At 51.9% G+C, this 24204-nt stretch overlaps 3 protein-coding genes across 10 annotated transcripts in view; 1 reads left to right on the top strand and 2 right to left on the bottom strand.

The window, feature by feature from the left end:
- The window catches only part of LOC106750336 (disco-interacting protein 2), a 36099-nt gene extending 24703 nt beyond the window's left edge, over window positions 1-11396 (bottom strand). For 6 of the 7 annotated variants that reach the window (XM_014630623.1, XM_014630624.1, XM_014630625.1 and 3 more), the window contains exon 1: window positions 11233-11396. In XM_014630623.1, the coding sequence (XP_014486109.1) occupies window positions 11233-11317 (85 nt within the window). In that variant the 5' untranslated portion in view covers window positions 11318-11396. Of the gene's footprint in view, window positions 1-767; window positions 2828-11232 lie in introns of those variants that run through there. The other variant, XM_014630629.1, reaches the window with a different exon arrangement.
- An 847-nt stretch (window positions 11397-12243) lies between these two features.
- Window positions 12244-16745, top strand: LOC106750367. Its single transcript, XM_014630683.1, has 4 exons — window positions 12244-12569; window positions 14871-15278; window positions 16010-16186; window positions 16282-16745. The coding sequence occupies exons 2-4, from the start codon at window positions 15075-15077 to the stop codon at window positions 16486-16488; spliced, it is 588 nt and encodes a 195-aa protein (XP_014486169.1). The 5' UTR covers window positions 12244-12569; window positions 14871-15074; the 3' UTR covers window positions 16489-16745.
- LOC106750366 (ATP-dependent DNA helicase Q4) lies at window positions 16596-23920 on the bottom strand. 2 transcript variants are annotated; one of them, XM_014630681.1, is made up of 7 exons: window positions 23714-23920; window positions 19888-23046; window positions 19327-19614; window positions 18810-19148; window positions 18428-18590; window positions 18013-18335; window positions 16596-17804 (listed from the first exon to the last, which is right to left on the bottom strand). In XM_014630681.1, exons 1-7 carry the CDS (start codon window positions 23822-23824, stop codon window positions 17574-17576), a joined length of 4614 nt encoding a protein of 1537 aa, XP_014486167.1. In that variant the 5' UTR covers window positions 23825-23920; the 3' UTR covers window positions 16596-17573. The 2 variants fall into 2 exon arrangements, with proteins under 2 accessions (XP_014486167.1, XP_014486168.1); XM_014630682.1 differs by lacking the exon at window positions 19327-19614.
- Between the last annotated feature and the right edge of the window lie 284 nt (window positions 23921-24204).

Genomic DNA, 24204 nt, shown 5'->3' with positions numbered 1-24204 from the left:
CCGGTGAGAGATTGATAAGCTAATAAGAACCGTCACGGAACGCTGGACACGATAATTCAAATCACAAGAGCGGATAAAATTGCCCGACATTTTTCGTTTTGTTGCGTTCCACATTATGAAACTACAAGTTCCGTCTCTCGTAATTATGCGAAAAAGAGAAGTGGAAACCGCCAAATAAAGCTCGGTAGCGAGCGTGCTGAAAACCAGCAATTCCGTTTCCCATCGAAACGCGCTCAGTTACATTACGTGACGTTTATCTTTTGATTAAGCCCGATCCTCTATAACATCGTGAGCTGCGATCACGCAGGCATGGTCGAATAAAACCTCGTTGAAAAGGCGATCGCGGGAAACTGCAGTGCGGTTACCAACGTGCTGGCGTGGATCGATGCGGCCGAGCGAAGAATGTAGACGCATATTCGAGCGAATGAACTTAACGCGCAAAACCGCCGCGTAATTGTCGGCTGATTCAATCGAGTCGTCGAATGCAATTGTCGGATCGGCGAATCTGCGAGAGATTCAATACGTGCGGGTGATTGTCTCTCTCTCTCTCTCTCTCTATCTAAATTTCTCGGAGTGAAATCTCGTCCGGAAAATAGATCGATCCACGAGTCACTCGGATTCAAGAGACTTTTGGCTCGAAAATACCGCCACTTTCCACTCACTCTGAGTGAAATTCTACTTCGAGAAACTCAGGGAGCGATATAATTAAATTGTACGAGGTAGAATTCGGCCCGGGCAGAGATGGTAATTCATCATCATCATCTTACTAGGACGTTTCCTCAAGGACGAGCATTTGCGCACGAGGAACACCGGCTGGCCGGAGGCCCTTTTCAGCTGCGACTTCCGGCGCAGCGGTCTCCTGCGAATGCCCGACTTCTGCCTCTTCAGGTGATGCTGGCGCTGCTGCGGGAAGCCGGCGCAGTTCCGCCGGCTGCGCTCGCTGAAGCGATCGACGTCGTCGTCCTCGCTGTCGGTCGACGAGAGACACCTGTAGCCCGTGTTGGAGCTCTCGCTCCTCTCCTTGGCAACGTCCTTCGCCAGGAAACTGAGGAACTGGCTGCTGGCGAAGTAATTCCCAGAACCGGCCGCACTTGTCGTCGTCGTCGTCGTCGTCAGCGAGGGCTTCCATATAGCTCCACGCGCCAAGAGGCCGCTGGTTCTCAGCTCTTCGGAGAACAGCTTGTCCTCGTTGAAGTCGCTGATCTTCGGGACCGGGCAGGCCGACGAGGAGGACGAGGTCGCCGAGAAGGAGCCGAGCGACGACGAAACGATCGAGTTCAGGGCGTCGTCGTGGATCGGTCGCTCGTTGAAGTCGCCCGACAGCAGCAGCTTCTGATCGTCGAACTGGTCGTCCGAGACGTTCGACGACCAGTCGTTGATCTGCTCGAGGACCGGCCCCTCGTCGTCGGGGAAGTAGCGGATCTCCCGCCAGACCCGTCGCTGACGTCTCGAGCGCCGTCTCTCCGACGGGACGAACCAGACCGGGCTGCCGGCGCGAGAGGACTGCTGCTGCGACTTCCTCGAGTGCTGGGACGTCCTCTTGCCGCGCGAGCGGCGCGAGCTCGAGCGTCGGGACGCGCTGGTGCGCTTGAAGTAGCCCTCGCTGCTGACGCTCGGCGACGGCTTCGGCGTCTTGCGGCGGAACAGGCCATTTCGCGTCACTCCTGGCCGGAAATCCGCGAGTTTGACGATCCTAAGGGAGAAACCGAAAGGAGACGAGGAGTCCTTGCTGACCGGCTTCTCCGGCGCGGAGACCGTTCTCGCGACCGTCGGCTGCGGCTTCCTCTCCTTCAGCCCGCTGTCCAGGGAGTGATGGACCGCGGGATCCGCAGCCGGATAGGCGGCCGGCGACGGTACCGGCACCGCGTCCCTCCATATCCTGCCGAGGCTGATGCTGACGCTAGGCGGACCCTCGACCGACGACTCCCAGAGAACGTCCTGCCCGTTTTCCTCCTCCCGGGCGTGATCCTGCACGGCGATCCTGAATGGTTTCGCCCTCTTGGACGTGAGAATCGGCGAGGCGTCGAGCTCGAGGATCTTCAGATCCTCGGCGATCGAGTTCGCGTCGGTATTGCCGTGCTTGGGCGCGGCTTTGGCGACTCTGCTGACGACAGGCTTGCCTCGCTTAGGGATCTCCGCGTGATCCTCGTGGGGCTTCTCGAGGGAGGAGGAGCTGACCCCTTGCAGCCACTCGTCGTACGTGATGGAGTCGCGGCCGAGCGAGCGCTCCTGACTCTTCTTCGGCTCCTGCTGCTCGACCTGCGGGACCTGCCGCGCGATCTTGTCGTTCGCCGGTTGCGGCGCGCCGCTCGCCGCGGACTGCTGCTGCTGCTCCTGGTTCTTCTGCAGATTTCGATTTCGACGTTTGCCGCGGTCCAGGTAGCTCTTTCTGATCGAGATTCTCTTGAAGGACTCGCTGCGCTTGAAGGAGGGCTCGTTGCGGTCCTTCTTACGGCCCACGAGCCTCTTCAGGTTCTCAAAGGAGAGGGGCCTCATGGGGCAACGCGACCGGCCGCGACACGCGGAAGTACTATCGCTATGGGATTATTTATGTTGCTTCGAGATGGCAGGTCGGCCCGATCCTGCGGCGGGATCAATGAGGTAAGCTCGCTCCATGGGAGAGTTACGAGTTACCGGGACAGTCTCTCTCTCTCTCTCTCTCTCGTATGTGTGCGTGAGCGAGCTCTCGGGGAGGGAATGCGCCGCGTTCGGGATCTGGCTGATCGAGGGATTCGCGAGGGAACCGTGAGGAACCCACGAAAGCATGAATTTATGGAAACGAGCAGGTCTACGCGAATCCTTCCTCTCCTTTCCTCCTGATCGCGCTTCGTCCCGTTCCCCGTACCTATCAGAACCCTTCCCTCCTCTCTCTCCTTATCTCCCCCTTCCCCCCCCCCCNNNNCCCCCTTCCCCCCCCCCCTCTCTCTCTCTCTTGGCCTTCTTGCCCTTTTGCTCCCTCCTCTTCCTCCTCCTCACCCTCTTCTTCTCTCCCTCTATCTCTCTTTCGTCCCTTCTTCGTCGGCGCGCTCGCTAAGGTGCAACGCCGAGGTCTTCCAGTCGCGGGCGATCAGCGTGGCTTTCCTTTTTCGACGCCGTGCTGCTGCTGCATCGCCGCCACCGTTCCTCCCCCCTCCTCCTCATTATCTTCCGCTACTCTTTTCTCCCGTGCCCTCGGCAGGACGACCGGGATGATCATTCTACGAGGAGAGGAGATTCGGCCAAGTCTTGCGCGTCTCTCTCTCTCTCTCTCTCTCTCCGGAAAGTCTCGGCGGATGGTCAGTACGAGGATGCTGTATGTATCGGCGGGACGTCCCGCCTGGATTTATTCTCGAGCGAGACGGACTCGTCCGGCGGTCGAGCTTTCACGAAGCTGCTGCCATCGTGACTTCCCTTGCTAGGAATATTCAAGGACTTCTCTTTATCGGCCGACCGATGCGAGACCGGAGCGTTTCCTTCTTCGTACGCTTCACTTCAGGACCGAGCGATCTCGTTATTTCGAACTTTTGTATTATTATTACTATTGTTCACACGATACGCCCCGTGGACGCTTCTTCTATCCCCTTCCCATCCCGCCGCGACATCATCCGGACAACAGTCGAGTCAGGGTTGGATCATCGATCGTGCGGGTTTCTCGCAGATGCGAATAACTGAACGAACGAGCGGCCACCACGAGAGCACCTCAATGTCTGATCCAGGCACTTTCTCCGCCCTCGGACCGGGTTGCGACATTCGTCTCGCCCTTTTCCTCACCGTCGCGCGATCTCCACGCGGTCGTCGTCTTTGCCGACAACCTGCGGCGCGCTTCCGTTGAATTTGCCCCGTGCGGAAAGCTGCCGCAACTTGTGTGAATCAGATCCTCCACTTGTTGTCCCTCTTCGTCGTCTAACCAACGAACAAACCACCCATCGGAAACGTCGATCCGCCGTAACCAGTACCAAAGCACGAGTCTGAGTTCAGCGAGGTGGCGTATCTCTCTCTCTCTCCTCCCTCCTCTCTTACTCTCTCACTCTCTCTCTGGTTAGAGCGAAAATGCACCGTTCACGCTCGAGGCACACACTCCGAACTTGCCGGCGATCGAAGGTTCTCCCGTGAACAGCAGAACCGCATCAGCAGCACTCGTTGGAGTCGGAAGCACTCCGAAGCAAGCTCGCTCCGTTGATCACCGCTTCAAATTACCATCCCGACGCTCACGTAAGGTGGTAATGCACGCACACGTGCGCACACACACGTGTACACACACATACGCACTCACTCATTTCAATCAAAACCGAGAACACACACACATACCCTCTTCGAGACTCGCTTCGTATTTTCGCTTTCGATCGCGGCCTCTCTCTCTCTCTCTCTCTCTCTCTTTTTCTCTCATTCGTAGATCGCATGTAGAAACACACGAAACACACACACACACACGGACGGAATCCACTCGAGAACGCGCAGATCCGTCACGCGTGGCGCGTGAAAAAACAGCCGAATTCTCCCTCTTCGGAGGGAAGGACACTGTATGAACCCGGACGCAAAAGATCCCGAGCGGAGGAGTTCGCGTCGCGCGCGCGCGCGCGTTCGATTTCGCGCGGCGGCCGCTTCCTCGATCTGCGCCTCCTCCTCGGCGAGAGAGCGCTGTCGAGCCGCGTAGTTCAAGTCGCGTCGAATCACTGGCATTTTGCACGCTCTCCGCAGCTCTCCCGCGGGGAGAGAGAGAGAGAGAGAGAAAAAGCGCGAGTAGAACGAGTGAGAGGAGAAGAAGGACGAGAGAGAGAGAGAGAGGAACGGGTGTACGAGTGGGAAGCCAGCTCGCGCGTGTAAAAGTCATCGGACGGAGTAAGTGAGAGGAGATTGAACGCAGGAGCGAGCGAGGAGGAAGAAATGAGAGAGAAAAAGAGAGAGAGAGAGAGAGAGGAGAAGGAGGAAAGAAGAATGGAGAGAGAAAGAGAGACAGACGGAGGGACATGGGAGTGGTGGTGGTGGTGGTGGTATGCCGTCCGTCCACTCTCGCCTGCCTTCTTCTCTCGCAGCATCCCACTCTCTCTCGTTCCGTCCGCTCGACACCTTTGATCGCGTCGTCTCGCTCGTGCGGCTCTCCAGAACGGCTCTCCGACGCGGGCTCCAGCACTCGGCACTCGAGATCCGAGACTAACTCTCGGTGTGTCTTGCCTCCTTCTTCGAGAGCGGGAGAGGAGATGGAGGAATAGATAGATGGATACACAGGGTGTCCCAGGACACACCCGCGTCATCCATTTATGAAAACGGGGGAAGTGGTTTTTATCAGAAATCCTAAGAATTTCGGCGAGTAAATCGGTGGTATCGAATGATAATATCTTCGACTTCCAAACTTTTTGAACGGAAATAGGCTATTCAGATCGGAAGTCGATTTCTTTAGATGGGACGTGGTACTTTTTTTTTGTAGACTCGGGTTCTACGCAAAAAATTATTAAACTTTTGCACTAAGCGTTTTTTTTTTTTTTTTTTCGAAACAATGCCGACTATAACTTTCAAGTGACGTTTGAATTGATTTTCAGCGGAAGAAACGTTTTTGTATCATTTATTCTCGACGTAATTCAGGATCTACGACGAGGACGTGGCAGATATCAGGTCCCATGTATCGTGTACACTGTAGAGATAAGGATCCTGTAATTCGTCTCTTCCGTAATGTTTTATAAGTCCGAATCCTTTTCACGATGTGTATGTGTATGTATACACATCTATAAGAGAGTAGGTAACTTTGAAACGGGTATCGCAAAGTGTACAAAATTATATTGTTTTGAAAAGCTCTCGAGGTAAGCTACAAGAATATGCAGAAAAAAATAGGGAGGTCTGTTAAACAAATTTAAGGTGATCTTGTCCTGACCTTGGCAACGCCATCCAAGGTCAAACTGATAAGATCAGTAAATGGACCCTACAATTTTTATGTGAAACATTTTTCTGTAAAACTTATATTTTTCGAGATTTTTAAGGGCCCCGACCTTTTTGAGACACCCTGTACATACATACATACATTTATACATATATATAAAGAGAGAGAGAGAGAGAGATAGTCTTAAAGCGACATTACGAGAGTCGACCCTCCGCGGGACTGTTACAGTCCGTGGTTGTAAAACCCCGATATAGCGTATACGCTGGCTCGTCGATACACGAGTAAATAATCGTCATCGTCGTTTAACCGTAATCCCCCCTGCTCTCGGCTCGCACGAGAGCAGCGCGTCGAGTCTTCGCGAATCTTTTTCTCCTCCGCTCTCGGTGACGCTCCGCGGATTCCCGCTTTCGCGGAGAGGCTCTCGCTGAGGAATCGCTTGCCGTTCAAGCCGTTCTTAGCGCTCTATGTGGCTATCTGATAACGCGTCACTGCCCGTCCTCTCCGTGCGACGTAAAGAACGTCACCGTTCACAGAGTGGAAGAAATGCGCGGCTGAGAGCCGCGATAAGCCCGCCTCTCCAGCTGGAGGAAAAGCTTGAATTTATTAGTCGATTGCTCTTCGACCCTTCTCGGCATCCCCGACACACGTAGCTCGCCGGCCGAGATGCGGGCTTTTACTTTCCGCGAGTGAGATTCCCGACGCCCACGCGGCAATTGTCCCGCGAACTCGGACGGCGATTACGCCCGGGCACGGACGGACACGGCGCGCAGCGGTGCTTTTCCAACTTTCTCGTCGCTCGGTCTTTCCTCGCGAAAACGGACTCCGTTTATCTCGCGATCGCGACGCTCCCGCTGGAACTCTTCGCTTCGCGTGGATCATCGGGAGAAAACGATGCGCAGCGTACATCAACGTAGATCGCCGAAGACACTCGGCCCGTTTACTATGAAACTGTCGATTCCGAGCGTTACCAACAGCGATCGACTTAGATCGAGTGACGGGTCTGAGGGAGAAAGGACTTTGTACCGGCGCTGGAAGGGGGAGGGTGACTTTGATCTCCGATTTTTACGGACGTGTTCGATGCCGCTGATCTCAGACTCGGTGACGATGGCGGCAGACGTGAGCAACACGACGCCGTATATAAAGGTACGTATTATCAGGACGACGCGGAGGAGAGTCGCACAATAATGGCCGATAAGCGAGGGGGCGTGCGCGGACGGTGTTGTGAAGCGCGGCATCACTCAAGGCGACTCGAGGACGTTTACCCACGAAACCGGCGGCCTTGATCTTACAAAACGATCCGTGAAGGAGCGGCCGACCTCTGCTGCACCGCAGCTGCACCTGCATCGCGTGTCACAAAATCGTTGCATTAATCGACCCTGCACTTCGTTTTGTCTTCTGTGTCTTTCCCTCGCGAGACACATCGAAATTCGTACTTCGCGTCTCGCACTTGATCCTTTCACCGTCGAAGAGCGCGATTGTGTTTCGCGAGGTTTCTTCCGTCGCGAGATCTCGGTCGGGAAATGAAATCACCAGCGAGTCACTCGACGTGGGGTGATTTTTCACCCGTTTGTATTTCCAGTGAATCTTCCATTCCGAATAATTTCACTCGAAACTGGAAGAACGAATCTGAATCGCGTCCCATCGTCCATAGTAGACAGATTCACCTCTGATCGCTCGAAACGCTCGCTCATACAGTCGGAATCCACTCGAAATTTCAGTGAAACATTAATCATCCTTCGCGATCTCGAGCGACAATATTTTCATCCATCGGTTCGAGCGAGTGCATCGCCACTTTTTCAGTTATTCGAGCGAGATTCCGCTCTGAGAAATTTCGAAGGTATAAAAATAGTGATAATAATTTTGACAAACCGGGGAAAACCTTAGTGCGAACATGAGAAACTGAACGTAATCGCGGATGAAGCAGGCAGAGAACTAGTCTAGTTTCCAGTTACTGGAAATCAGAAACTGGTTTAATTTCTACACGGGGGACACGCTGCAAGAGTTAAGGTCAGCCTAAAGTCTGCCGTGTTCGGTGTGAAATTTTCGCAATTGATTGCTTCGAACGTTCAACGAGGTCGGCCGCGAAACGTACGGCGAATTTTCCAAGCGTCAACGCAACGTCCTACCGGAAGGAACGATCGTAAACGATACGCGTCCTCCCGTTGTTGGTTTCTCTCCCTCGATATCGCGAACGCACACGCGAGTTTCTGCAAAATGAGCGATAATCTTCAGGATTAGGCAATATCGTCCGCGCAACAACCGTCCGCGAATCTGCGGAAATCGCCGGGATAAACGCACGCCGTTGCCTCTAATTGGTCATGCCGCGCGTAATAACACGGCAATTATGAAATAGCCGGTTAAGATCGCTTTCTATTCTTTTTCTGGGTGAGCCGCTCGCGCGTACGCACGCTCGTGTTTGCGTACATATCAAGAACTAACGACTTAATAACACATCGCGGTGGTAAATATCCGGCGATAAAGGCTCAGCACGACGAAGATCCGCCGTCTGTCGAACGAGTCTTAATCACCCGGATATTACAAACGTAATAAAACTCCGAAGACCTCTGTTTTTAACAACAAATACATATAATGCAATAAAATGTCGGGCAACAGATGAAAATATGAAATCGGGATAGAACTGGTGGTAACGCCGCTGATCGGGAATTCAATTTTTGCCTGTGAATTTTTGTCGTTATCTAATATCAAAAATTCATAACGAGAAGATGGAAGGATCAGATTTCCCACGGGAAAATCCCGTGACACTTTTTTTCCATCCACCTGCTTGATCCTTAAATGTCAAGAGCACGAGCCAGTGTGAAAATACCTGACATTGGTATCCCCACCTTTGAGCGTGGCGAGATTCAACGCGAGTGTTCGATCTGACGACGGCGGAACTCCGCAAGGGCGAAGTATGTGCCGACATTTCGTCCCGTTCCTCCATTATCCGCCGAAGCGACCGCCGGTGATTAATGCGTCATTATCCGTCGGTTTTGCTTTCGAAACGAATTAGTCACTTTCTCGCGGTAAGCATAAAGCCTCGATTACGCGATACGCTTTTTGTGCGCGCCGGCCGGCTATTCGCCGGTAAAAAGGGTCGGCCGCGGATTGGGAATGTGGGCGCTGAGGAATCGTGCCGAAGAATCGTGCGAATCGGCGGAATCCACCGGTGGATTTTACCGACGAAACAATACCGACCGCGCATTCACCCCAAATAATAATCCCCTCTCTCTCTCTCTATCTTTCCCCCATCCTCTCCCTCCTCCGAAGCTGATTTGTGATCGCCGGGTGATTATCTTCGTGATTAAGCGACACTCAGGGTTTCCACGGAAAATCCGTCGATTATACGCGGGAAACACGTTCTCGGTTGGTGCAACTGAACGGGGGACTAGACGAAATTCGGTCACGAGAAATGATATCTCCGTTATCGCCGAAAACATTTGTCTAAACACTCGGTTCGTTATAGATAACTGCACGGGGCGCAGTTCGATAGAATAGAAATCTCCCACGGGGAACTTTCCGCCACTGATCTTTCAAGTTTCTTGGAAGGGAATCTAATTCGAAACAATTAAAAAGTGATAGTTCTCACGCTACGATACCCTATAACCGCGCGAGGATTCCTCGACCGCGTTCGATATCTTCACGATAACCACAACGGAACGTCCTCGAGAAAAGCGAGAGGGTTACGCGGTTGCCAGAAAACTGGCGCTCCGCTAATGACGCGCGTTCCCGTAAAAAGACCGGTCCTCTCGGTTTCGGCCGGGTTCCTCGCGAGCGAGGAAGGCGCGCGAGTTCCCGATCGATGCGCGAACTATTCCGACCTCTCGTTACGTCAGCGGATCGACGCGTGCGAAGGACTTTTATCACATTTCCAAGGAGGGACACCTGCCGTGAACAGAAGCAACGTCATCGACTCGAGAAGAAACCGGTCGCTTTCTCGTTAAAACAGTCCTAACTACAAATGCAAATAAGTGCATTCCCGAGTGCGTTATTACAACGGAAAACCCGAAACCTCGCTCGCTCGAGCGACACCTGCAACGAGTCGCGGAGCGTAATTTTGTAACAACGCCCGGCTGTAAGTCTAAAACGCGTACGGGAAGTTCGTGTTGACGCGCAGCACGTTTAATCCCCGCAAGATTTCATTTGCGAGCGAGAAAGAAATATTACGAGGTGGACGCGTGCGCGCGCGAAACGTCGCAACGCGCACGGAAACCGCGTGATCGTCGATGACGAACGTCCAGTCCCTGGCCATATTATTAGACGCACTTGGGCTCTTTAACGCTAAAACCACCGACGATTAACGCGCACGTGCTTTCTACCGGAGCAGTTCAGATAAGATTTTTGAAAAAAATCTGTGATTGAAAAACTGACAGAACTTTTGTAACAACTTAATAGAATGCAGGTTAGGAGGGGAAGAAAAGCTAGTTGTTTTTATGTTCACTCGATTAGAGTGAATTTCGGTGTCGATCAGCGCTTTTACCTCTGTAATCTTCCGAGGTGTCAAATGTCATTTGTTTCACCCACAATTTTGGTAAACAATAATATTCTTCGCGCAAAAATGTATCTCTCCGTCGGTATGCGAGGAATTGGAAATTTCGAGTCACAAATAAGCAGAAACAATATCGAATCACGATTGATCATTCTATAATTCGATTGTGATTGGTCGGTTTCACAAAATTTAAGACTTAAAGCATCTATTGTAGACCAGGACTAACGTGTCGTCGTGCGCTGAAACGACAACGAGCCCAAGTGCAACGACCGGGGGGTATGTCGGCTTACCCGCAGACTCGCGAATGAAGGCTCCGCAGGGATGTCGAAGGGGATGGACATCGGGATTGTCCGAATAAACAGCATAACGAGAAGCGTCAGGAGTAACATGCGTGTCCGTTATATCGATATTTGCGTGCACACCGCCGGCGCATCGTCGTCGTCGCCGTGTCCGCAAATCTCGAGAGATTCGCGCATCGTCCCTCTCGTGTCTCCTCCTCTCGTCGCATCGCGTCTAACTCGCCGTCTCGTTCCCCGCTCTCGAAACACCAACGATTTTCAATTAATCGCTCGGCGTTGGTCGTGTTGCTCGATATTTAATATGGAAAGAACCGGCGCGCCGCTGCCGCCGCGCGGCCTGTCTGCAGAGAATCCATGGAAAATCCTCGCATGCGAACGGAGACGGCAACGGCCGTGTAAGGTGTTATCGATTTTATCAACAAACGGGGACTTCTAGGGGATTCTGTCTCGATGTAACACACGGGGTGAGTCAGAGAGAGAGCGAGACAGAGAGAGAGAGAGAAGAGACGGGGGGGAGGGACGAGGGTTCGCACCGCGAGGGGCGGCGGATGATATCGCATCGCTCGCCGATCGGTCAAAGGAAAGAGATCACTCACCCTCGGACAGTTCGAGATCCAACTCGGCGAGTTTCTCCCGCACGTCCTCCGGGAGCTTGCCGATGTCGATGTTGTACTCGGCCATCGCTAGGCCATTCGCGCAGCACCGTGTTCGCGAGTCCACCAGCCGTGCATACCACGACCCGTCACCACCGCTCGGCCATCTTGCCAGCCACTGAGTACGGAGTGGCGCCGCCAGGCGGCGCCACCGCACGCGCCCGCGCATCGAATGTGTGTGTACGTGTGTGCATACGCGACAGGTGACGATTCTTGACGGACGGGCGATCACGCAGCATCGATACGTTGGAATGTCGACGCTTCGTTGTCGACGTATCGAAGGTCGAGGTATCGATACACACGACCGTTCGATATTCTGCTATTGTCGATATACGTGACCTTTATTTTCTTGTCTTAAGCCAGCGGCACACAATGCTTGCTTTCGTGCCGGATTGTTTGTTGGATAGAAATACTGCGTTTAAATAAGTGTATTATCATCCATTTTTGAAAATGCATTAATCAGAACGCAATATTTTTATCCAGCAAGCAATCCAGCACGAAAACAAGCATCGTGTGTCGCTGGCTTAATTCGCGAGTGCACCCGTACGCTTAAAAGCGCTTACAGCGCGTGAGCGTCCAAATGGAACGCACCTTACGTCTACGATTAGTACATCGTTTAATATAGGAGTGTCCTGATTGACCACGTTGCAGTCGACCACTACCAACCACAGCCAGCCGTGATTTGGTATTTTTCTAGTGCCGACCAATCGGCCATGATTGATCAATAGTCGCGTTCAGAAGATACAATGGTTGTACAATAGTTGAATAATTCGTCAATGTAATCGGTCTAAATTTCGGAATCTAACGGTGAAGACTAATAATCACCGACCGCTCACTGATCGCTTCGCGTTTTCCGAACGCAGCCAATCAGGTCCCACCCGGTGTGTATCCCCCTTCCCCCCCGCACGCTCTAGCGTGCTGTAAGAGTCTGAAAACTGGCATCATCGCTTTCCGTTTCCAACTCAGTTGTCCGCAGTTGCTCAAGTCGGTGGTGCATGTATCGGTTTGTATCGGCGTGCGCTCGCGAATCGCGCGCGTCGGTCGACTTAACGACGACAACGACAACGCGCGACGTTGCGCAGTAGTCGGCGAGCGCGAGAAACGTGTGCGCGCACTGCGACGTTCGCTCCACGCCGCGCGCTCTCCGAGCTCTTCGGAGCAGCCGAGCTGTCGCGACGAACGGCTGAATCGCGACAAATTGATCCCGCGCGCTGTATATTTCAGTTCCTTCGCACGAAGGCCGTATTAATCATCGCGTCGCAACGGTGTCGCCGTGTGCCGTAAGTATCGCTCCGATCGTCTTCGTAGCTTTTCCGTTCCGCTTCCTCGCACTTCTTCTCGTCGTGCTCCTCGAGAGAAAGAGAGAGAGAGAGAGGCTGAATTTGTTTGGATACTTTCGCGCTCAAAGCGTCATCCTGTCTTCATTGCTTATTATATACTAAAGGAGGAAAGAAAACGATGTTTTGTATATAGTATATAAAGAATTTTATGTATAGTATATAATATATAAAGAATTTTATATGTAGTATATAAAGAGCTAGATATCATTAGATATGCATTTTCTTCCTTCGATAGCAGACAGAGACATTTTTCCACGGATTTTCTTATTTCTCTCTCTCTCTCTCTCTTTCCCTCCATCGCCCGCACGTTCGCTCTTTCTCCCCGCCTTCGTTTCACTTCGACCACGAAGTTGATTGCTCGTAGATAAGCTTAATCATATACGTTCACTCACTTTTTTCTCTCTATGCGGTTATTTCTGACGTATTTGCACGCGCGTATCTCGCACTGATAAGCGGCACGCACCTGCGTAGCCTTGATTTTCACGCATTGACGCATACGAAAATTTTCCTCTGCGTCGTGTCTTCTATTCCGCGCGTCACTTCAGGTAAAAAGACGCACTGCGGCGACTCTCTCGAGGATGCATTTTTCCGAAAGCCAGAAAAGCTAAGAAGAATCGCAAAGCGGCGCGCCCGCGCGCTCTGCTTGCGTTGACGCGCCGGACAAATGTCCAAAATCGAGACGTAAGACATGTTTAAGTTGTCTTCAAGATATCGTAGTAAGTCGTTCCTGAGACGTCCTAGACACCTCCCAATTTCAGACACTGCGCTATGCTGGTTCGTAAAATCACCCGTAAAATCAGTGTTTCAATTACTCCCCCCGCGCGCTTCTACCCAGTACGACTCGTGACGCCCGAGGAGGGGTATATCGCGCTATCGCGAGTAATTACTTCGATAATTGCGCCTCGCGGTGAGAAACGAGCTCAAGTTGCTGCGCCGCTTAAAAACACCGCTCGCTCGCTGGTCGCCGTGAAATTATTTTCTTGCCGCCGCGAACTTCCGACTCGTGCCGTTTCAATGTTTTCTTCCAGCGTCGTTGAAGTTTTTATTCAATCTATGAGTGATGCACTTAAATACGTGCAAGCTATCTTTCAAGAGCGTGAAAATGGCATCCAAATTTCGAATGGATCCGATTCGAAATTTTCGCATTACATTGGTTAAACCTATAATTCTACAAAACGATAGGAGTTAAGAAAAGTATTGTTTCAAAAAGTCGATTTTTAATGTCTCTTGCTTATCAGGCGTCGTCGCGCCGAATCCATATAAAATCGCGCGTTACAATTGAATATACGCGCATAATATTTCCGTGTGCGAGTACGTGAACGCACGTGCTGCGTGTGCGGAAACGTCGAAACGATGAAATTAGCCGCGCGACATAAATCGCCAGTCTTCACGGACGCGCGAGCAACTTTATGTAATCTTCTGTAATGATGCCGCGAGCGACGCGCGCACACACGCACACGCGCGAAAGAGGAAGGTAAACTCGCATCCTTCGACGATGAATCCGTTGAAGAGATGAAGAAGAGAAAAAACGATGCAGCGATCTTTTAACCCCGGATTAGCGATGCGCGAAGATAATACGGCCGGAGTGACTCATTGCGGTTTACCGTAACCTCGGATTCTTCGAGGAGTATTTACGAACGTTATGATATACTCCACGCTTTCATTTGAATTCTCGACGAGATGCAGATCGAGCGTGATTGGATGCGAGATTGCGCGCCGATCGTGGAGAGCAACTTCACGGAAAATCTGTATTAATTATGCAAATTAATTCGGTGCCTTTGCATTGAACGTCCTCCAACTCCGGTTCGAATTAAAACTTTTCCCCGCCTCATCATACGATTAATCATTAACATGGGTTTATCGATAAAAATTACTTGTGTCTTCCTGTTCTTCTTTTTTTTTTATAAGAAATTTATCGGTCCAATTTATCGGGACATCCTGTATAAATTTGGATCTCGGTATATCCTAGTCGCGAGTCTAACGTATTACTCCGTTAGTATGTTACGTTGTTCGGCAAAAGTTGTTTTCGCTTGCACGCGGATATCAATGATATTTCATATTTTAAAACACTTATATTTCATTTCACTTTGTTCTTATTTATTTAATTCACTATTTCTCGGATTTTCTTTGCATTTTGCTTTATTTTTATCATATCATATATACATAAAGATAAATATATAATTATCATATTTTACATTATAATATGGATGCTTTATATTAATGGGATTTTTCATTTCCCAGATTGGCCGCGAGACCAACATCGAGCTGAAGAAGAACGCCCGGATTGACCTGTTCCGGGCATTTCTTTGCCGGAGCACACTTACCGCGGCTACTTAGCATAAGGCGCGTGCGGTGGACATCCGGGAAGTGACCCGAAGACCCGGCAATCGGTCTCAATCGAATCAACGTATCTCGACTCCGCTTTTTTTTCCCCTCGAGGTGCACATGAGTCAACAAGGGGGCAAGATGGGCCGAGTTCTCATTGACGAAGAGACGGGCGAGGATCTGATCCACCCGCTGATCGACACTTGCAACCATCAGGTCGACTCGACGACGACGGTGAACAATGCGGAGACCGGGGAACCGGAAGTCAGCCTCGTCGAGCAGAGCTCGGCGGTCAGAGGTCATCTCAGAAGAGTGCCGTTTCAGGTAACGTCGTCAATCGATCGGGGGTTTCGGGGATTTCGCACGATTCAAATAACTCCGTCGTCAAAATATCGGTGGTTTTCATTCGCGAATACGGAGCGTTTGTTGTCGGAATTGATTCACCGGCACGAGGCAGTCGGTATACAGGGTGTCTGAGAATTAAAGGCGCAATGCTTGCGCGGAACGAATCGAACGTTGAACATGGGAGTCACGTATCTCTGTTGAACTAGTAGGTCCGAGTCGTCATAATCGAACAGGATCGATTGGAATATTTGGTGCTTATTTTGTAATTAAACTGTATCGAAGGCAATAGATTTGTACAAATTATACATAAATATGAATTCGTGTCAACGAAAGCGGACAACGGAAAAATAGAGGACAGGTTTCCTTTTACGCTCGCATACTCGCATTCGATTAGTGGCAATTCTCGCGCTCTCGATATATACATATATACTCCTCGTGCGTCACGGACACACTTCGAGAGAGCCATATTTCACGTAGGTTCGGCGACTTTAATGAGGGTGACTTCGTGACGTCTGCGTTTAACCTGAACGTATTTATCACGCATCAATATGCGTGCTTCACATGCGTGTTTTCTAACTTACCACTCCATTAACGCTAAACGAGATACGACGTGACGGGACGGGACAATTTTCTTATTCGATTTACCATCGACGGGAGGGAATTTTTCCGGCGACCGTAATTCCAACGAAGCTGCGCTTTTCTGCCCGCAGATACCGAAAGAGGTGAAGAAAAGCTTGTCGGAGAAGAATTCGTCGAGGAAACGCCACCTGATGGAACAGGAACCGGTGCCGGCCGGCGCCTCGTTTGGCCAGATCAATCCCATCTGCCTTTTCTTACCGGCCATCATCTACTTCCGCTGGTTCCTCGCACTGTTAATGCTCTTCGAGGTAGACATGTGCATATTAAGTTTTTGGCAGTACTTGCGCAGATGCAGAATCGCTAAATTCGGCAATCCATGCCGGCGAATCTATTTGAAATTAAGGTCGTTCTGCACGTATGGGCGCACCACAAGAACAAGGCCCTGAAGAATGCCAGCGTGTACTTTCGCTCGCCGTTTCACGATATCTCCGCCGAGTTCTGCGCTCTCTGTCAAAGCGAGACCTGCATGAACCGCGTCGGTAAGATGCATCAGATCCGAATGCACAAGTTCCTGCGACAGTGCAACTACATGAAGAGGGTGGTGACATGAGAATTCGTGCGAATTCGGGCTCGACTCTCAATGGTAATTGATGATCAGCATCTGCAATGGTCGACCCGCGAACGGCCCGTGAATTTGTTGCAACTGTTCTATGTTTGTTTCTTAATACGGTGATAATTCTTGACGAATAACCAATCTAATATTTTGTTAAGTTTTGTATCTACTTGTTCTTCTTCTTAAAAGGTGACTCTTTTGCGCAAAGTTTATTCAAAGTTTATATCAGGTATTAAACATTTCGTAATACCACACACAAGGTCGAGTGATTTATATTCCTCCTTCTCTTCTAATTATTTGATGTACAAATTAATTCGGCGCCTGCATTGCATTTAACGTCTTGTAAATCTGCTTCGAATTTAAAATTTCTTCCTGTGGTGATTGGAAAGTGCCAATCTCGAACTTTGAGAAGCGTTATAACAGTCGACGGCCTCGTCGATGTGACCTCAGAAAACAGCAATAGTCGCAACGATGTTCGAAAAGGAGTATCCGAGGCACCGCGTCCTTTTTGAACGTTAAATTTGTACCCGACTCTTTTGTAAATAAACGTTGTATTTCATGAAAAAAGGCGCCGAATTAATTCGTACACCCGATACAATCTCGTAGGGACGTATATGATTAAAAGAAAAATCTCTCTAATCGAGATTTGGCTTTATGGATTATAAAATACACGTTACAATGTTATTCCCTGAATACAATTTATTACATAAAACACATACAACGTTCTTACTTGATATTGTCCTCTTTAAAATTCAAACTCGACATATATATATACACATATATTAAAGCGTAAAATAAATTACCGCGTTATCCTTTAAACATATCCTATTATTACATTTAACAATTACCATACTGATAACACAGACGACGTGTAGGTACGAAGAAAATCTCATTTAGCAAATATGTGAAAACATTTGCGTCGTGATGTTTAACGTTTTTCCGACGCGAATTAAAATTGCCTTCGATCGGTGCAAGAGAGCACAGAGTGTGTTCAAATACGCGTTAATCGTCATTATCTTATGTAAATAATAATTATTATTATTATTATCAATTGGTGTACATATTTTTTTCCGCCACTGTTATCATCGCAATGCTAAAATTTCCCTGGTGGCGATTTTGCAAATGCCGTGGAAGTTCGCGGTGAGATGAGCCCGCCAGAAACGACACCTGCTCCAGATTAACGCGGGATAACCCGGGCTGGAGATCCCGTGAAAGATACGAGCGACGGCGCGACCGGTGAACCTGGCGTCTCTGTAGCACAATATCAAGCTGCGCGCGTCGGCTGCGATCTGCTGCTCGTTCGCCACTTTGTCCTGCGGACAGAGAGTGAAATGAAGAATCGCGCGACAATAAGTCCAGAAAGCGTCAAGCATCGTTTCACGAACGTGTCCTTTCATTTCAACAAGTATTCCGCAAGTATTCCCCCGCTTCTGACGGCATTAGTCAAGACGGGGCTGCGGGCAAGAAAACGGAAGCCTCTGGAAGCATCTCTCTCGATTGAAAAAAAGAAGAAAACCACACCTGAAAACTGATGTCGACGTCACTCAGAGGGAAGTCCGATTGGAAGTACTTCCGGACGGTTTCCTTCAGTTCGTCCGATCTCCTCGTGACATCGTCGTCCAAGACGGCGCAATGCTTGATCGACGGCACGCTGATTCGATCGAGCGCGCCGGCTATGATCTCGAGTTGGCGCAGACACGAGGATTCCTGTGATTGGGTGTGCGCGATCAGCGCGTCCAGCGCCTCGTCCAGTTCGCCGTCGGTGAGATCGCCCGGCGCTTTCACCCGTAAGCCGAGTTCCTCGTAGTTTACCGATATGGACGAGCGTTTCTTCGGTCCGTCAGCTGCAAAAAGAAAGCGTCATCGTCGTGAATGAAACGAACGTTTCACGAGGAAAGTAAGACGTCTCGTAGGAGGAAACCTCGCACACGCTCACCTGCCTCCGTCCACTCGAGATTCTTAAGGTGGCTCTTCACCACGCCGCTGTCCCAGCCGATGGCCGATGCGACCTCGACAACCGGGAAATTGATGACGTTGCTGTTCTCGTGCGTGATCCCCTTCTGCATGTCCAGCGCTATCGCCATCGCCAGCGGCGGAGACTGCGGGAAAATTCGTTTCGTCAAACGAGAGATTCCCTGCTAAGCGCTGTGCCTGAATACGACAATCGCTCGACAGGTCGAATATTCCGGGTAATATCGGGTGTAGAAATTAATTCGCATTTAACGTTTTGTGACTCTGATCCGAATTTAAATTTCCTTTCTCGACGATATGTATCCGGAATGACGATGATCCGACGATCGTTTTGAAGGAAATCTTACGGATCGGGCCGCTTGTTTGAGGGCTTGTGGCCCGCTGTAACTCGAGACTCGGGCTCGCGTGTACACGGACGAGAGTACAGTGACGAATCTCTTGGGGTGCAGCTCGAGGTAGCAGAGCAACGTCGAGATCGTCTCTTCCGTGAGGTCGAGCGCTTGGACGGTCTCGTTGATCGGTAGGGCGACCTCGTGACCGGGACACCTCCGATCCTCCGAATGCTTCGCGTTCATCTTCGCGCACGAGCAGGGAATGAAGATCCTCTGCAGCAGATGTCTGATCGTGTACCGGTCGACGCCGTTCGCGTGTACGTGTCTGCGTAGCTCCCACTTGTCGCTGTCCTCCTGTTTGGAAACAACGGATCTCAATTGGGGGGAAAGTTGGCAAAGTTACGATACGATTCTTTAAACGAGATATCGACGAATCTAGTCGCTTAAGAAGGAAAGGAAATCCGAAGAGAACGGGCGAACTGGAATTTTCGGGGGGAGGTAATCGGGGAAAATGAATGGAACTTTACGGTACCGTCGGGTTTAAAAACAAGTGGCAGTGCGCCACGAGTCCGTCTCTTCCAGCGCGGCCGACTTCCTGCACGTATCCCTCGAAAGTGCCGGGCATGTTGTAATGGATGACCGCGCGAATGTCCGATTTATTGATGCCCATCCCGAACGCCACGGTGGCGACGACGATCTTGATCCTGCCGTTCATGAACTCCTTCTGCACGACTTTGCGCCGGTACGCCGTCATACCGGCGTGGTACGCCTCGGCTATCGTGGACACCTTTACGTTCGGCTTCTCGGGGTTCCGCGGGTCCTATCGGCGCGCGAGTGTAGACAATGCGTTAATGCCAGTCGAATATTTTAGCTGGAGAGAATGCTTTTACGGAGAGAATTTTCAACAGACTCGTTCATCCGGTCGACCGTTTGAAATCGCAGTCGATCACCTGTTCTCACCTGTCTCACTGATAGAACTTGCGGATAGAAGCGACAGCTGTCAAATGAAGCCGCACAGCGGAAATGTCGAAACTGCGCTATATATCGCACTATATATTGCGCTAAACATTGCGCTACATATCGCGACACTCACCTGCAGAGACGTCCTGAGGAAGCCGGCGATCCTCGCGCATTCTTCCCTGCGAGTGCAGTAAACTATCACAGAGCAACACCCGTGAAATCTCTCGCTCCTCAGCAACGCTATCAGCGCCTGATCCCTGTTCCCGTCCTTGGAGACCGAGAGAACGAGGTTCCCGGGTAACGGCGCGTCCGACACAACGCCGTCCACGCCGTCGGGTAAGTCCAGATGACGCGCTATACTGGCCGCCGTCATTCTCGTCGCGGTCGCCGTGAGCCCCAGCACCGTCTTCACGGCGAGCTTCTCCCGGAGCACCCGGCAGAGCATCAGGTAAGACGGCCGGAAATTGTGCGACCACTGGGAGATGCAGTGGGCCTCGTCGATGCAGGCGAACGCGATCGGCGGCAGCTGTCGGAGCAGGCCGACGGTTGACTTTTCGCCGGCCACCACCGCCTCCGGCGACACCAGCAGGACGTTCACGTCGCCCTCCCTCACCGCCCGCGTCACCAGCTCCCTCACCCGCGGGTTCTGCCCGGTGTGGAGGCACGCGGCCGCCAGGAAGGGCGGCATACCCGCCACTTGATCGTCCATCAGAGACACCAGCGGCGAGACGACGAGAGTGATGCAACGGGAACGCCGGGAGTACAGGTAGGCCGGCAACTGATAGCACAGGGACTTCCCGGAGCCGGTCGACAGGGTCACCAGGGTGGACCGGCCGGACAGCACTCTCATCACCGCCTTCTCCTGCCCCGGCCGGAAGCTGTCGTGGCCGAACATACGCAGCGCCTCGAGAACCTCCGCCGGCGTCTCGACGAGGCCGCCGTCTTCCCTCACGGGATACAACGGGTCGATCGTTTCCTTCTCAGGTGGTAACAGCCGCGACAGTAGTTCCTGCGGTATCCTATGCCCGGGTGCGAGCGTGTCCTTCTCTCCGACGGAGTCTGCAAAGTCGTCTGCAAAGTCGTCGGCGAGCAATTCCGTCCCTTCTACCTCTTCTCCTTCACACCGGGACTCTGAAGACTTCACAGTGGGGAGGGACGGCCTCCCGGAGAGTCGGCCGATCCCGCGACTACGAGTGACCACGGCGTTCGCCATCTTCTCGGCCTCCTCCAAGGTCGGGAAGCTCGACGACTCCTCGTCGATCTCCTCCAACGGTAGAAGAGCGCCGCCCTTGGAGAGCGCGCACTTCCCGGAGAAGTGGCCGGGCTGGCCGCACTTGAAGCACGTCGCGCCGTTCTTGTCGATCAGGTCGGCAGCGTCCAGGTTGCTCTCGCTAGACGTCAGCTCCCTCTTCCGTTGCTTCCACTGATGCCTCTTGTACTTGGAGAGGTTGAAATTCTTCTTGCCACGTACGAACACCTTCTTCTTCAGGTTGATCCGGACGAAGTTGTCGTTCATCGTTCCGGCGGCCATCTTCTTCGCCAGCCGCGCCTCCTTGTCGCTCGCCTTCGACGGTGCGTCTCGCTCAGACTGGACGACGGTGCACAGGGATTCGCTGAATCGCGCTACGAGATCGCCGCCGGTTCCCGTCGGCTTCATCGCGAAACGCGGCACCGTCTCGATCGTTTCCACACCGTACACGGGAACTTTTCTACTCCCCGAGTCCGAATCTCGCTCGTCCTCTTTCGGATTTACCTGCAGCCTGGCGGACCTCCTTGCCCTGGCTTTCCCTCCGACGCTTGCGAGCTGTTTCCTCCCTCTCGCTTGGCCCGCAGCTTTCCTCACCGCGCTGCTCTTCCCCGCGCCGCCTTTCTTCATCTTCGCCCTGACCTTCTTGCTCGTCTTACTCTCCTCCGCGTAATCGGAGTCGTCGGATGGGGCCTGCTTCTCCCTTCGACGCGACGCGCGCCGCCTCGTCGACCTCGGCTTCCCCGCCGGCCCAGGGGAATCTTCTCTCTTCGCGGAACTCGCCGATTCGGACGCCGCTCGGTCCGCCCGGGAAGCGTCCCCGATCGTCACCTCGTCACGAACGACTGCGTCCGACGAGCCGACGCGTGGATCCCCCGGAACCTGCAGAATCCTCACCGACTCGTCCGAGAAGTTCAAGCCGGCGTTAACGTCGGGAATCGAGCCGGGCGCATCGACACCGTCGACCTTGGCTTCACCGTCAACGCTGCGAGCCAGTTCGACCGCGTCGACGACGACGGTCGTGTCGCTGGGACTCCTCACCTCGACGCATCGTCGCTTCACGGGCCGGTTCTCCCGATCGCCCAGCCGCTTCCTCAAGTTCCCGACGCGCTTGTTTCGCCGCTCCTCCTCGGAATCGCTGTTGCACACGAAGTCCTCCTCGTCCGAGGTCTGAGACGAGACGCCGGCGGGATGGTTCACCGTGGACGCCGGATCCATCGGCGAGTGGATGCTGGACCCCAAGGACTCCACCCCGGAGTCGCTGGTGCTCGAGAGCCTCTGCGGGACGAACGCCAGCATCTCCAGGTTGCTGTCCCTCGTGCACCGCTCCAGCCAGCCTTGGTTCAGGTTGCGGTTCACACGGCCCGGCGGCTGACCGTCCGCCAGCTGTTGCACCACGTTGATGGGGCGGTGCAGCGCGGGTTTGCTGGCCTCGAACGTCACCTTCGTCGACTCATCGAACACGGGCGTCGTCTGATCGGCCGCACCGAGTCGATCCACGTTTCCACTGTCCGAGGTCTCCGTGTGATCGACGCTCGGGTCGCTGGAAGCGACCTCCTCGGGCTTTTTGATCTTCAGTCGGGCCGACGACAACGATTTCCTCGGGTTTCGCTTGGCGAAGGCGGAACTCTCGAACTTGTTTCGGGATAACTGGAAGGAGGGCGATCTACCGATCAGCAGAGGCTGCTTCTTCCTCGGCGCCTGGTCCTTGTTCTTGCTCAAATGATCGCCCCAGACTTCCTTGACGTTCCCAGCCGTGCTTTTCTCCACCGAGCTCTCCCGGGTGTTCGCGGTTGATTTGCTGTCACGCGGACACACGTTCTCCGCGTCTCTCGCGATCTTCTTCTCCGGACTCCGGGGCTTCTCCTCGTGTTTCTCGTCGATGACGCTCGCCGGCTTCTGCGGCGAGCCGTTCGCAACGTTGCCCCGCGTCACGTCGTCGCAGAAAGTGATGTCGACGAGGGTCTCCTCGAGCGCGCGCGTCTTCAACTTCCAGTACATCTTGTACGATTCCTTTATAGTCGCATCGGCCTCTCTTATGTCATTCTTAAATGCACAAGGAGAAAATGCAAGGTGAAAATCACACGATCGATAAAGACACATTAATTTAATCATACGCGAAGATGATGATACAATAGAAATTTTCTCGCCCTGTATAACACGGTGAGCTTGAAGATGATCTTAAAGATACAATTGTCATTATTTAACTTGCTTATAGCGCCATTGGGAAAAAAAAGTATTCAGACGGTTTCCGCAAACGAGTGTGTGTACAAAGACGTAGGCAGCGGTGAATCATAAAAAATGACTTTGAAAACTTGGCGAAAGAAGTAACGGAAAACTGTGGTGACTCGTTAATTCTTGAATTACGATAACAGCGACGGGTTACTCTTTCTCAGAATAACTATGAATTTCCGTTGTTTTGGATGGATTGACACGTAACAGTAAAGAATTAGTTTCGAACTTTCCAAGACTTTTGTTAATTACCGTTAATATGACAGCCACGTACTTAAAGTTCTCCATGAGGCACGAGCATATCTTCGTTGCAATTTTTAAGTCGAATATGGATGCAATTGTGCGTTTGATTTATCTGACACGGGGATCACATTAAAATGGATACAACACGCAAATCAGATGGCTTTAGTTAATATTACAAATATGCAACGTGAAATATCGCAAATATGAACGCGAAACTATCGTGTGCTAAGTAACTCACTTTATTGGGTTTACGTCCGTACTTCTCCATGAAATCGCTCTCCCATAGTTTTACACGAAGCTTATTCTTGAAATACTTAGTTTTGAAGGCGGGATTCTCGAGGAACTCCATATCTGTCGTGGAACAAAGGTATTAACGGGGCTGAATATTTAATATGCTCGACAATCGAATTCGAGGTTGGACCGTCCTCGATATCTCCCGCGTAAACATGGGACCTCTCTCTCTCTCTCTCTTTCTCCTTCTAGGTTTGTTCTTTATAGCTGTGTGGCGGCTATGCTCTATCTCGCTTGCATGCGAGCTCGCCCCCCACCACACGCCGGCGAGCTAGTCTTTTGTCACTGCACGGCTAGTCCTTTGTCGCTGTACGGCAGTAAAACAGTGGAGACTAGCCCGCCGTTAGAGCTGCATCCTTCTAGTGTTTCTCTACGTAATAAAAGAGTCTTTCTTAATCTCTGTGCCGAGTACTCAGTGGGCACATGCCTAGATTCTTC

This window comes from Dinoponera quadriceps, unplaced genomic scaffold, assembly GCF_001313825.1.
Source record: "Dinoponera quadriceps isolate SergipeBrazil2010 unplaced genomic scaffold, ASM131382v1 scaffold5230, whole genome shotgun sequence".
NCBI classification, from domain to species: Eukaryota; Metazoa; Arthropoda; class Insecta; order Hymenoptera; family Formicidae; genus Dinoponera; species Dinoponera quadriceps.
The sequence above is the reverse complement of the archived record's forward strand: the minus strand, read 5'-3'. Positions and strand labels throughout refer to the sequence as shown.

Bases quoted from the DNA above. Each gene is read 5' to 3' on its own strand.
- LOC106750367 (XM_014630683.1), top strand. From the start codon at position 15,075: ATGAGTCAACAAGGGGGCAAGATGGGCCGAGTTCTCATTGACGAAGAG. The intron at 15,279-16,009 runs GTAACGTCGTCA...TTCTGCCCGCAG, and splicing joins TCAGAAGAGTGCCGTTTCAG to ATACCGAAAGAGGTGAAGAA. The intron at 16,187-16,281 runs GTAGACATGTGC...TTTGAAATTAAG, and splicing joins CACTGTTAATGCTCTTCGAG to GTCGTTCTGCACGTATGGGC.
- LOC106750366 (XM_014630681.1), bottom strand. From the start codon at position 23,824: ATGGAGTTCCTCGAGAATCCCGCCTTCAAAACTAAGTATTTCAAGAAT. The intron at 19,149-19,326 runs GTACCGTAAAGT...GTTTCCAAACAG, and splicing joins ACTTGTTTTTAAACCCGACG to GAGGACAGCGACAAGTGGGA. The intron at 18,591-18,809 runs GTAAGATTTCCT...ATTTTCCCGCAG, and splicing joins TCAAACAAGCGGCCCGATCC to TCTCCGCCGCTGGCGATGGC.